General features: G+C 40.5%; 1 protein-coding gene across 3 annotated transcripts in view; it reads left to right on the top strand.

The window, feature by feature from the left end:
- LMX1B (LIM homeobox transcription factor 1 beta) overlaps nucleotides 1-13,474 on the top strand; it is a 199,944-nt gene that overhangs the window by 167,850 nt on the left and 18,620 nt on the right. For all 3 annotated transcript variants that reach the window (XM_018568743.1, XM_018568744.1, XM_018568742.1), the window contains exons 4-6: nucleotides 8,361-8,539; nucleotides 11,704-11,781; nucleotides 11,935-12,001. In XM_018568743.1, the coding sequence (XP_018424245.1) occupies nucleotides 8,361-8,539; nucleotides 11,704-11,781; nucleotides 11,935-12,001 (324 nt within the window). The remainder of the gene's footprint in view (nucleotides 1-8,360; nucleotides 8,540-11,703; nucleotides 11,782-11,934; nucleotides 12,002-13,474) is intronic.

Genomic DNA, 13,474 nt, shown 5'->3' with positions numbered 1-13,474 from the left:
AAAAATTATAATATAATAGAAAAATGGTCCAGTAAATGGGAATTCTGGGGGCGCTGCCTGATCCATACCACAGTCAATAGAGTACCAAGTTCACACATCGCTGAGCTCGGTCGCAGAATCGTCGCTGTCGTCACTTTCAGTGTCTGATGACGAATTTCCCAACGAATTGCTATCACTCAATTCTGCAAGTGATTCTAATTTACTATCGCTGTTTTCTACCTGGTCTAAAACCACTTTGACCTAAAGGGACGCTTTTTGGATGCCATAAATGTTCTCAAGTTTCCAGGCAGAAAGAATAGTAAAAGTGCAGGCAGGGCACTGTACAAAGCTCCAGGGACAAAATTGAAGTGAAATAGTTTGATACATATATGTAATTATAGCAGATTACATTGTATTCTGTGCATTCTGTGTAAATGTCATGTTTGCACTTTTGAATGCCACTGATTAAGACAATCTCACAGGAAAAAACCCAGTCCAAATCAACTACAACAGAAAAAAAACCACTAAATGTTTTATAGAACATCCACCTTAAATTTTCTATTTGGATTAAAACCATTCTTTCCCTTAATGTTCTAGAGAAAAGAGTAATAAAGAAAAGAAAACAAGAACCCAAAACCCCTCCCAACCCTAAACCAAACCAAACAAAAAAAAAAGGAAAGAAAAAGGAAATTTTCCAGTCTCATCTTCTCCTCCCCTATCTCCTCACCCCCCTTCCCCCTGATGGCCATACAGATAAACCTCACATTCCTGGTAAGCACATAATAGTAATGTCAAGCTTTATCCGTGGATTCCATGTCCCCATTAATTGTGGGTACCTATCCTGAGATTGTGCTCCTAACTCTTCTCAAGAAGTTCATTTCTTTAACCCATTCTTTGATTTGCGGGGTATCTTGGGACCTCTAATATCTAGCTATTACTGTTCTTGCAGCAAATAAAAAAATCTAAATAGGCCTTTCTTAGCTTCTTTAATTGGGCCCGGTACAATAGTCAACAACGCAATAACAGGTGTAAAAAGTCCCTGAACCTTAATAAAATGTGCTCCTATTTTATAAACCATTTCCCAAAAAGGTTGAATCTCTTGACAAGACCACCAAATATGTAACATAGTACCTTTCTCTACTCCACATCTCCAACATCGATCCGATATGTTTGGGAAGATCTTATGTAGTAAAGTGGGGTATCTATACCATCTTGTCAATATCTTAAAATTCCGTTCCTGAATGTAACTCGAAATAATCAATTTAAATGTTAACAAAAAAGATCAATTCCAATCATCTTGAGATAATCTATAACCCAGTTCTGTTTCCCATCCCCTTACATAAAACGGTCTATCTGCAAATGCTTGAGTCAAGAGAATATGATATATCTTTGATAGTTTATGTTTGCTTTCCTTTTGGTTCATACACAGAGCCTGAAAGGAGGTAATTTCTCGCCTAAGAGGGTTAAATCTCGAGAGGCCCGTAATGTAGTGTTTAAGTTGAAAGTATGCATACCACTGTCCCCGTGTGGAACCACCTTCTGGGATCAGAAGAGATAGGGGATATATCCCATACGGTCCATTATAAAAACCTTAGGCAAGCTAACCCTGCCGGGAAATCTGGGATACTTAATATAGGAGAGAGAGGTCCTTCATAGTCTGATATATAATTTTCCTGTCCTGTCCCAGATTTTCATTAGTGTCCTAACCAATAGAGGTAAAGGCCCCTAAATCATGGGGTCGAAGTCCATACTAATGGAGTAGCTATTTGTTCATAGATATCCCCAATTTGTTTCTGGTAGGGGAAAACCAGTCTGTAATGCGGGTTAACACTGCTGCCCAATAATACAGCTCCATATGTGGAAGACCTGCTCCCCCATCCTGTCTATGCATTACTAGTATATCATGTCTTAATCGTGGTGAAGTAGATCCTCACACATATTTGATCATAGCTGCCCTCAGGGTTCTAAAATGAGATCTTGGTATTTTAATCGGGATAGTTTGAAATAAATCAATAAATCTTGGTAAGATATCCATTTTAATCAGCTCCATCCTTCCTATCCACAAGTGCCTTTTCGGGCCCCAACTATTTAATCTGTGCTGCATCTCTTCCAATTATTGCGTATAATTTAATTAAAAAACATCTGTCTCTCGTAGCTCCTAATGTACTCCAAGATAGTTAATGCTTCGCTCCCACCATCTGAACAGGAAGCCGGCCCGAATAGCCTCCCGCTCACATGCAGGAAGCGAAACGTCCATCCATTCAGATTTTGATGCATTTATACGATAGTTACTCAGTCGCCCAAACAGCTCTATTTCTTTTAAAAATGATGGTAAACCAATAAGGGGGTTAGAGATATAGAGGAGCAGGTCATTAGCAAACAAAATCAGTTTATGCATCCTATCTCCCACCTCCATACCCCGTATATCTTCGTTCATCCTAATAGCATTGCTAGATGCTCTATAGCCAAGATATATAATAATGGTGACAGGGAGCATCCCTGACGTGTCCCATTATTTATTTTAACCCTAATTCTCGCAGTCGGACAGGAATAAAGCGCAATAATTTTTGCAAAGAATGAGTGTGACGACCATTCTGGATTAGCAAGGCCTCAAGAAAGGACCAATCAAGTCGGTCAAGCGCCTTTTCTGCATCAAGGGATAATAGGCCCATTGGAGTCTTGTGTGTGCACGCCCATTGAATTAGATATAAGGTATTTATTGTATTATCACGTGCCTCTCTCTGGGGTATAAATCCCACCTGATCTAGATGTATCATTGGTGGCAGATGTGGCAAAAGGCGTGCAGCCAATATTTTAGCATATATCATGAGGTCAGTATTGGTCAATGAGATTGGTCTATAACTTCCGCACTGTGCTAGATCTTTCTGTTTCTTAAGGATCAGAGCTATGTGCGCCTCCTGTGACTGCGGAGAAAAGGGGCAAGCCTCTGAAATAATATTATACATATCTTTAAGTTTTGGAGTAAGGTCGTCCTTAAATTCTTTATAAAAAAGAGACGTGTAACCATCCGGGCAGGACTCTTCCCATTTGGAAGAGCTCCTATTATATCATTTATCTCTTCAATTGAAAAGGGCAGGTCAAGACAACTAATTTTTATAGGATATAATGGAGGGAGAGATGTCTTTTCTATATATATCCTAAGCTGAGGTTAGCCTTTCTCTTCGTCTTTTACCTTTAACGGATTCTCGATATTATAGAGATCCAAGTAGTAAAGATGGAATGCTGATGCTATCTGTTCCGTAGTGTTCACTATTCCTTGCTTAGCACACTGAATCTTAGGGATATACGTTCTCACATATACGTTCTCTCTGATAGATCGAGCTAGAAATTTACCAGAATTCTGTAGCATTTTAAAACCCATATTTTGAGTAGAATAGAGAATTATTAGAACCTCTGTCAACTTTTCATTGCTGTATATGCCCCATTATGGAGATTTCCACTTACTTCTGTTCTGCCGGACACCTGTTACCCGGGAAATGTTAATAATGGATACACACACTGCAATAAAAACCCAACAGAGGCCACAGGCTCCATTTTGTGAATAGCCATGTCTCCACATGGAGGAGGCTGAGACATAACATCAGTGCTGTTGTCTATGAGACCTGTAGCATTCTGGAAAAACAGCGGGAGCTGTACTATCCGGCAAAATGTAATAGAAGTGTTTTAACAACATTATGAATAATTTAGAAAATCAATTACAGCCCTAGAGAGGTAAAACAAATACTTAGAGGGTTATTCACGAAGGAGCCAAAGGATCCAGTCGTAGTTTCAGCTGCTCCTTCGGCTCACTTTAGCCGCTGGAGCCCTTCGGTTCAGTCGAACAGAAGGGCTGCTGTGGGGGCTATTCACAATAGCCCATGCAGCAGCCGAGCGGTTCAGCCGAGCCGAACGCATATGCTTTGGCTCAGCTGAGCCATAGTGGCAGCCGAATGGTGGAGAAAGGTCAGCCGAAGCCGCAACCTTGACAGCTGGGCGGAGCCAGCCATGATCTCACCCATTTATTGTCCTGTAATGACATATATGTGTCCTCAATGACCTGGGGATGCTGATCTGTCATTAAACAACAACTGGGCGGAGCCAGCTGTGGCGCCATGGCCGCCTCCGCCCAGTTGTTGGAAAAGTCTGACAGGTGGAGGAAAAATGTAATCAGTTTGGCAGAGCTAGCTGTGATGTCACTGCTAGCTCTGCCCAATCGTTTATATTTTGCCGGCATCTGTCAGATTCTTCATTCTGCGGCGGGAGTTCTACGCTTGCGGTTGGGTCGGCGGGCCTCGGGTCTTTTTTAAAAATTATTTGTATTTTTTATGTCATCATGTCGTCGTCGTCCTGGACAATGCTGGACGTCATGATTGACCTTGGATTACGTCGGTGGATCAGTTTTTTCGTTTTTTTTTAAATTAAAGGACTTGTTGAAAATCCGTTGTTTTTTTTCAAATAAGGGATTTTTCAAAAGTCTGCCCTCTTTTTTAAAGTTTTAATTTAACCCTTTAGTGAATGGGTAGGGGTACAAGTACCTCTTACTCATTCACAAGGGGAGTGCATCTAGGTGCCGCTTTATTAAACGGGTATCCTGATGTGAATAAGCCCCCTTGCCCTCACCCCCACAACCAACGCCCCAGGGTTTGTGGGGAAAAGGCCCTAGTTCCCATTGGCACAGGGACAAGGTGCTTTTCCAGGGGCAATGGTCTGGTATGTGGCATGGTATGGCAGGGAAGGCCTGCCCTACCATGCCTGTGCTCGGATCAAGGGTTTGGTTGGGAATTTTAGGGGAGACCGCACTTCTTTTTCCCCCCATTTTTGAGGGTGGGGTTCCTCCTTTAAATTCTTACCAGACTTTAAGGGCCTGGTATGACTTTGGGGGGGAAACCCCACACACTTTTTTTTTCAATTTGACTTGGGGTCCATCCTAAAATTCCTACCAGACCTATAGGGTCTGATATGTTTTAGGAGGGGGACCCCACTTTGTTGTTTTTTTATTTTGTTTATGATTTTCTTAACTTTTTCTAATTTTAGTTTTTTTACATTTATTTCAATAATTTTTAAACATTTTGTTTTTCATTTGTTTACATTTTTTTCTAACTCTGAGATAGTGAGCAGAATAGCCGAGCCGAATGCCACTCGGAGGCATCCGGCTATTCACTCACTGCCGTTCGGCTCCCATGAGAATATGGGTGAACGGCAGCGAGTGAGTTGTCGGTGCTTCGGCTCAACTGATCCAGCTGTTGGATCGGCTGAGTCGAAGTCCTTTTACAATACGGCTCTGCCAAAGGCAGCTGATGTACGGCTAATTTTAGCCGATGTATGGCTGAAATCAGCCATACTGAACGGAAGTGAATAGGCGAACGTTGTTTGGCTCTGTTCACTTCTGCTTGTTTATTCACCTTCGGCAGCTTAGTGAATAACGCTCTTAGAGATTTAAAAATATGAAAACTTCACTGCCCTGAGTTGGGCTCAAAATAAATGAAAAAAATTGTGATTTATTTCCTCAAGGAGCAAAACATTTTCTCTTTGTAAAGTGAATATTAACTTAGTTTAGTGAATAAGGTAAAGCTGAATTCAATTCAATGACATAAGCACATGTAAGCTATTTTTTTTTTTACTTACTCTGCATCTGACTAAACATTTACATAAACACAGCTTCACTATTTACATTGTTACCATACACTCCAATCCCAGTGCGTGCAGCTATATAGGTATTTAAAAACTGGTGTAGCCCTGTAATTGTACTGGTCCATATGTGTATTGTTAAAATAGTTACGCAACGTAATGTCGTCATTTTCTGTGTATAGTCTATCCTCTTTTTGCAAGTTATATGTGTCTGATTGATATATATGTATCCTCTTGTTCTCAGTGTGTGTCTGTATATCTCTGCAGGTTCTTATAACTCTAGCATTTTATTCTATAGCTAGCAGCATTACAACATTGCTGTGCAGGTCATTATATCACTGCATGTTATTACGTTACTGTTCAGGTTATTTTATGGCTTTGCCACGTTTTTTACAGAAAACTCTGCTAGCTGTGAAAGAGCCTGTCTATATGATATATATACCTTTGTAAAATGAAACCACAATCTCTCTCAGGGCTCGTTCACATGGATGACTCAAAAATGCATACTAAGTGTAGGTGAAGGCCATTTTGCCATTTTTTCTATTTTCGCCACAATCGACTTTATAAAATTCATATTTATTTTAATGTTTTTCTTAAGCTAAACCTGAATGTGCAATATGTTAATTTTAGTCAAACTATCAGCATGTGCTAACTGTTTAACCCCTTTTCTACCGGTTTACGTTTTAAAAATGGAGGTTTGGAGGACTGCTATTTCCCCACCGCAATTTAAAAACATGAATGGAGAAAAGTCCTCAGGGCAGCTGTTTTGCCCCCTGACAGGTGTGTACCAAGCTATCTAATGTCAGAAACATACATACAGTGAGATTATAGAGATAGTATACATATATAGTATACCAAGCAAATCCAAGAAGCTCAGTACCATGTGGTTGCTGTGATGACCAATCACAACGATCATATGCTAGTGTGTATATTGTTGATCCCTCCCCTTTCTCTTACAACCGAAGAAAGAGCGGAATCACAGTAATTTATGAATGAATGAGTGAATAGATTAGCAGCAGTAGTATCACATACTGGAGGTGGTGACAGGGGATGTAAGGACAGAAAGAGGCACAGGCGCCGGTACTGGTGGCTGGCCAGTTTTCGTAGAGACACTTGTGTGCGTTGGACCAGCTGGTGAATCTGCAGGACCTGGATGACCCCGGGACGTCTTGGAACTAGATGAGGCAACAAGTGTGAGGCCAGTGAAGCACTGACTGGATGAAGCTGCTCAGGGTACTGGTGGAGCGATTGACAAAGTGGCAGGTCAAGAGCCACCTAACTGGTTCAAGCCGAGGTCATACACGAGAAGCAGAATCTTGAAGTGCCAAATCACAGATCAGGATCAGGGTCAGGAGTCATAAGCCAGGGTCATATACGGGAGAGCAGAGAGTCGAGGTACCAAATATGAAGAAGGAAGTGGAATCAATGGAAATCAGGATACAGGAACAGAATGCAGGGCACACAGGACTAGCTGGCGACCACTCAGCTACTTGATCATAGCCTCTGTCGGTTTATATAGAGAAGTGTGCAGACTTATGAGCGTGCGCCTGTACACTAACAAGTGTGCTCCCGAAAGCTCACGTGCATTCCAATACACATACATCCATGTGCCAAAGCGTGTTTGCCTGGAACTTTTATCATAGGATTGCATGCTCGTGTGCGTGCACGTTTTTGAACAGGAATTAGTTTGCAGGTAAATCTCTTACAAGTAGCTGCTGATCCATTCACTCATTTCCACTGACTATGAGGCTTTTTTTAGCCCTTTTACTACCCTCCTCTAATAACCATCTGTCTCTGCATTGTGATCTGTAGATTAACCCCTCACCCACTAACCTCCTCCTCCCCATCCTTCCACAGTATGTGAACTATTCTTTAATCCCTTTACCTCTGGATCCCTTTGTGTATGACCTGTACAATACCGTATCTAGCGCATCCATACCAAGGTTTAAACCCCCTAAATACCAGATTTTTCCTTAATTTCCAAAAATTGGGATGTCTTGGCTCCAAAAATTGGTAATTTGGGGGGTTTTCGTACTCTCCTGGCATTTTTATTTTAACTGAATGTTAGGAAAAAAGGTTTTTTTTATTTTTGTATTAAAAAAATAATAAAAAATAACAATTATTAAATACCACAATAAAAAACTCTGTCTCAAAACAATTGTAGAAAATGCATTTGGGTCCAGTGTTGCATGACCAAGAAATTGTCAAACTATCACAGTACTGAAAACTGAAAAATGGCTTGGTAATGAAGGGTTCTTAATCAAGTAGTTAAAACATCTTGATCCCATTTAAAATATTTATTTATAATAATTGCGCATTATTCCTATTTCAATGCACATTTTGCTGCAATCTTTTAAAAGAGTTTCATAGAAAGTGTGTATATCACTGATCAAAAACTGAGAAGCTTTATACCTCATCAGTGTGCTGCTGCTCCCTTTTTGCTCAACCAGCTGGCTAGGTGTGTCTTCTACTGTGTACTGTGTACTGTGCACTGTTCACTGTGATTGTGCTTCAGTGGAAGTCAAGGGCCCGTTTTTTTGTGCTATGTAGCTGTGCAATGTACCTGTATCACAAAACTGAGGGAACAAAAAGACAAAAAACCTTAGCAGGCAAACAGCACCCATATTGGAATTTCAAGCCTTTAGCACACCTGCAGTTCCCATTTAACACTGGGATACAAAATGAAGTTTCATTTTTATAGGCTATTGTCTAAAACCACACAGGTTCTCATGCTTTGCTTTATTTTACTGTAGTGAAAAGTGATGATGATGATGCTGATGTGAAGCCAGGAAAGTGTCACGGAAACCAAGGGAAGGGTAGTGATGACAGTAAAGACCCAAGGAGGCCGAAACGACCACGCACAATCCTCACAACGCAGCAGAGACGGGCCTTTAAAGCATCTTTTGAGGTGTCTTCAAAGCCTTGCAGAAAGGTATGTACCTTTGTTTTGGTGTGTGCTTGTGACTATACTTGAGGCAATTTTCTTAAGACACAAATTCACTCATGTTACTGCAGGGCCGATCCTGACATCTCAAGGAAATAGCATAGAGTTAGTAGGAACAACTTCTGTACAACAAAATTAAAATAGAATATGATGGAGAGTTTATTTTTGGTTTTTGTTTGACCCTTCTTTATTTTGCGTTTGGGCACTTTCTAGCTGATATTTTTTCCTCCTACTTTTTTCTCTTTTCTTTTTTATATACATAAAAACTAATGTTTTCTTCAAATGGTTTATTGCATTACCTAAAAAAGTAAAATTAAAGCTGTGTATTTAAAGGCAAAACTTTTTTTTATTTTGGTTAGAGTGGTCAGGGCCACATCTTATTTGGTACCCAGACCTCATTATTAGTCTCAGCTATGCACTGGCCTTTATACAGTCATGGCCAAAAATATTGGCACCCCTGCATTTCTGTCAGATAATGCACCATTTCGCGCAGCAAATTGTTGCAATTACAAATGTTTAGGCATTCTCATGTTTATTTCTTTTGTTTATATTGGTATGACACAAAAAAGTGGAGAAAAAAAAGCCAAATCTGACACATTCTTCAAAAATGGACTGGACATAATTATTGGCACCTTCTCCGAAGTTGCAAGAAATAATTGCATTTCAAGTTTGTGATGCTCCTGTAATTTGTAATAAACTCAATTAACAGGTAGTGACAATATCAAATCACACCGGCAACCAGTTAAAATGGTGAGAAATTGACTCAACCTTTCTACTGTGTGTCTCTGTGTGCCACACGGAGCATGGAGAAGAGAAAGAGCAGCAAAGAATTGTCTGAGGATTTGAAAACAAAAAATGTGGAAAAGCATGGACAATCCCAAGGTTACAAGTCCATCTCCAGGGATCTTAATGTTCCTGTGACCACTGTGCACAACATTATCAAGAAGTTCCCAGCCAATGGCACTGTAGCTAATCTCCCTGGATATGGACGAAAGAGACCAATTGATCAAAGATTGCAACAAAGGATTGTTTGGTGGATAAAGACCCTTGGTCAACTTCCAGACAAATTCAAGCTGACCTTCAGGCACAGGGTACAACTGTGTCAGCTCGCACTATACGTCGCTATCTGAATGAAAAGGGACACTATAGTAGGAGACCCAGGAGGACCCCCCTGCTGACACAGAAAAATAAAAAAGCCACATTGGAGTGTGCCAAAACTCACCTGAGGAAACCAAAATCCTTTTGGGAGAATGTGCTGTGGACAGACGAAACAGCTTTTTGGTAAAGCCCATCATTCTACTGTTTTCAGAAAAAGAAATGAGGCCTTTAAAGAAAAATATACAGTCCTTACAGTCAAATTGGCGAGGTTTACTGATGTTTTGGTGTTGCTTTGCTGCTTCAGGCACTGGATGTCTTAACTGTGTGCATGACATTATGAAATCTGAAGACTACCAAAGAATTCTGGGGTGCAGTGTAGGGCCCAGTGTCAGAAAGTTGGGTCTCTGTCAGAGGCCATGGGTCTTACAGCAGGACAATGACCCAAAGCGCACATCAAAAAGCACCCAGAAATGGTTTCAGACAAAGCGCTATAGAGTACTGGACTGACCATCAATGACTCCGAATCTGAATCCCATAGAGCACCTGTGGAGAGATCTCAAAATAGCAGTTGGGAAAAGGAACCCTTCCAATCTGAGATACCTGGAGCATTTGTTGAAAGAAGAGTGGTCCAAAATTCTTGTAGAGAGGTGTAAGAAACGAATTGATGGTTACAGGAAGCAATTCAATTCAGCTATTTTTTTTCCAAGAGCTGTGCTACTTAATATTAATTGAGGGTGCCACTCATTTTGTCCAGTCCATTTTTGGAATTTTGCGTGGAATGTGTCAGATTTGGGGTTTTTTTCTCCACTTTTTTGTGTCATACCAATACAAACAAAAGAAATAAACATGAGAATGCCTAAACATTTGTAATTAAAGCAATTTTGACTCCCTTGTTAGCCAGGGACTGGCTTGAGTTTAGTTAGTTGCTCAGATGAGCAGATGTTTTGTTTGTTTTGTATGCTATGGATTTGCTGTACAAATCCCTCCAGAATTGTAAAACTGTTTGTATAAAAGTACAAGACAGACCTGCTTGTACTGTTTCTGGGTTTCCCTGTCTCATGTATAGTTTACCACTGCCAATACCAGTTGAGCCTGTCCCCATTAGAATGTATATGCACTCTAATTTTTATTTTTTGCATTTTCATTTGTTTTTCACAATTTATGCCTAATTAAAACATAGAAAAATGTGTGTGACAAAAAATGTAGAATACATTAGGGTAGACTACCAAAGCTGCAGAACCTAGATATATCTCTAAAATGGAAAAAAAAATCTGGGACTTAAGGGTGGTATAAAAAGTGCTGTGGGACTCATGTAGTAAAAAAAAAAAAAAATCCTTTCAGGTTTTCCTCTGTGTCCCTGCCAGGGAAATTTACTCTCCCTATTTACCCTGGCAACCTCTGTCACTGGGAAAAAAATTATAGAAAATCCCAAATTTTGAGATTTTACCAAAACAGGAACAGAGAAGAAATCTTCCCATGGGGACACTTGTTCTGATGACAAATGTGAAAGAATGTACTTACTTCACTTTGGAGTGATTTCCTCTTACTTTCTTTTGTGTCTACATACAGATGGTCAAAAAGTAGTTTACAGAGAGCCACATGTAAATTATGTGTATAACTGGCATCTAATGTGTCTTTAACACCTTATACTTAGGTGCTAGAATGGATCTTTCCTGACAATAGAACTAGTTACGACAGCCATTCTCCTAAGTTCCATGTGATCATCAGGTAACTGAACCCCAATAGTTCAGACCTTGGAAGATTTAACAGCTTACTTTACGGGGGCTAGAATGGTTCTTTCCTGACAATTTCCTGTAATAGGGACCAGTTAATGCAGCCATTCTTTTTAGTTCCAAGTGATCATCACCTAAGTGCACTCAGATAGCTCAGATCAGATAGGGCTCGCATTATCATAACATTGTTGCTTTGTATGGGCCTGGGTTCCTTCACAAAACATTGTTCTCCCTGGAAAGTAGATTGCAGGGATTAGGGGAGTATTTAGAGGCGCATAGTATAGGATCAATGTATGAAAACTGTTTACTGTTTTTTTGCAGGTCAGAGAGACATTGGCAGCAGAAACAGGCCTTAGTGTACGAGTTGTCCAAGTATGGTTCCAGAACCAAAGAGCGAAGGTACATCTCTTCCTTTTCTGCTTTGTTATAAACACTCTGGTCTTTTTTGTACTGTTTATGTGTGAATACAGAGTTCTGCTTTTGTACTGTCTGGTCCTACATGTGTTAACCAATTCATAGAGTCACTTAACAGCTCATCGCTTTATTTAACAGATGAAGAAATTAGCACGGAGGCATCAACAACAACAAGAGCAACAAAATTCTCAGAGACTTGGTCAAGGTAGCTAAAACATTATTATTTATATCATAATATATATATATATATATAATGTAATATTTTAAATAATTACAGCTATTGACCTGATCATCTCAATAACCTTTGAACATATAGCGTGCATGCCCATGTAGAGACCTGCTCCTGGGAGGGACAGGTGCTTTGTGTAACTGTGTGCAGCAACCTATACCCCCTATGGCAGGATATGGCAGCACCCAGCTACACGCTGACCGGCACATCTGTGCAGGTCCAGGTCCCTGCACTTGGACGCACACTGTCTGCATCCAAGTGCGGGCACCCAGAACTCCACAGTGTGCATGCTGTACAGCTGTGCACACCCATGTGAATGAGCTCTTAACCCATTTTATTAAAAACATGATCTCTCTCCTAACATGCTTTTTTGAACAGTGCAGTCATAAGTGCATGATCTTGATACATTTTCTGAAAACATTGCTTATACCTTGGGCAAAAGTCTCGATTAAACCTAAAAGTATATTGTTGACAAGCACAACAAGGCAATTGAGCTCATTTATGAAACTTGGGACAAATCTAAAGCAGCTTTTGCCAATATCAGTTGAGCAAATATAATCTTGAATTCTCTCTTATGCAACATTTGAATGAAATTGGACAGTGTGTGCTGCTTCTTTTGTTCAAGTCCTTAACTTACTTCAGCCCAGGGGTTTAATACAATTTTTCAAACCCAGGTTGAAAGACTTGGGGTATGCATGCTTGAAAACGTAATATCGACTCTGAAAGTCAACACCGAATCAGGATTATTATGAGAGAATATGCCTACTGTGAACAGGTGTATCTGTTAAGAGCTAACTGACAGCTTAAGCTAAAGTTAGCTGCAGTGTTATAGCAAATGCTTCTACTTATGGCATATCAAAGCCAAACCACGAGCAGCATGGAGAAAACTATCTACTGTAGTGCAAGGAAAATTGCACACACACATTGATAATGGTCTGTTAGGACCACTTTAACACTTTTTAAAATATGTGACTGCAAAGGTTTACAGGGTTATTCACAAAAGGGTGAAGAGTTTGGAGAAGGCTGGAGAAGTCAACAATTTAGGACAACATAGCTGAACTGGAAAGTGAGCTGAATTGGAGAATGATTCCAAGTCAGCTATGTTGTTCTAGATCAGTGATGGTGAACCTTTTTGAACCCGAGTGCCCAAACTGCAACGCAAAATCAATTTATTTACCTCAAAGTGCCAGCGCTGAAAATAAGTTTAGTACTGTATTGCAGTTTGGCCACTCGGGTTTAAGAAATGTTCAACATCACTGCCTTAGGACCCAATTCACACTAAGCGACATACCTTAAAAGCGGGGCCGGGATAGCGCAACTGTTCGGGGCGACGTTCCAGCAAAGATTGCGCGACCTTCCTGATTGTGACTGGCCCGGATCGCGTACTGAGGCGACCCGGGTCGGTCGGATCTATTTCCATTGGTGGTCCCTGATTCTGGGCTCGAGTGC

This window comes from Nanorana parkeri, unplaced genomic scaffold, assembly GCF_000935625.1.
Source record: "Nanorana parkeri isolate BGI_ZX_2015 unplaced genomic scaffold, ASM93562v1 scaffold1238, whole genome shotgun sequence".
NCBI lineage: Eukaryota > Metazoa > Chordata > Amphibia > Anura > Dicroglossidae > Nanorana > Nanorana parkeri.
Note: the sequence above shows the minus strand (reverse complement) of the source record. Positions and strands in the feature narration are given on the sequence as shown.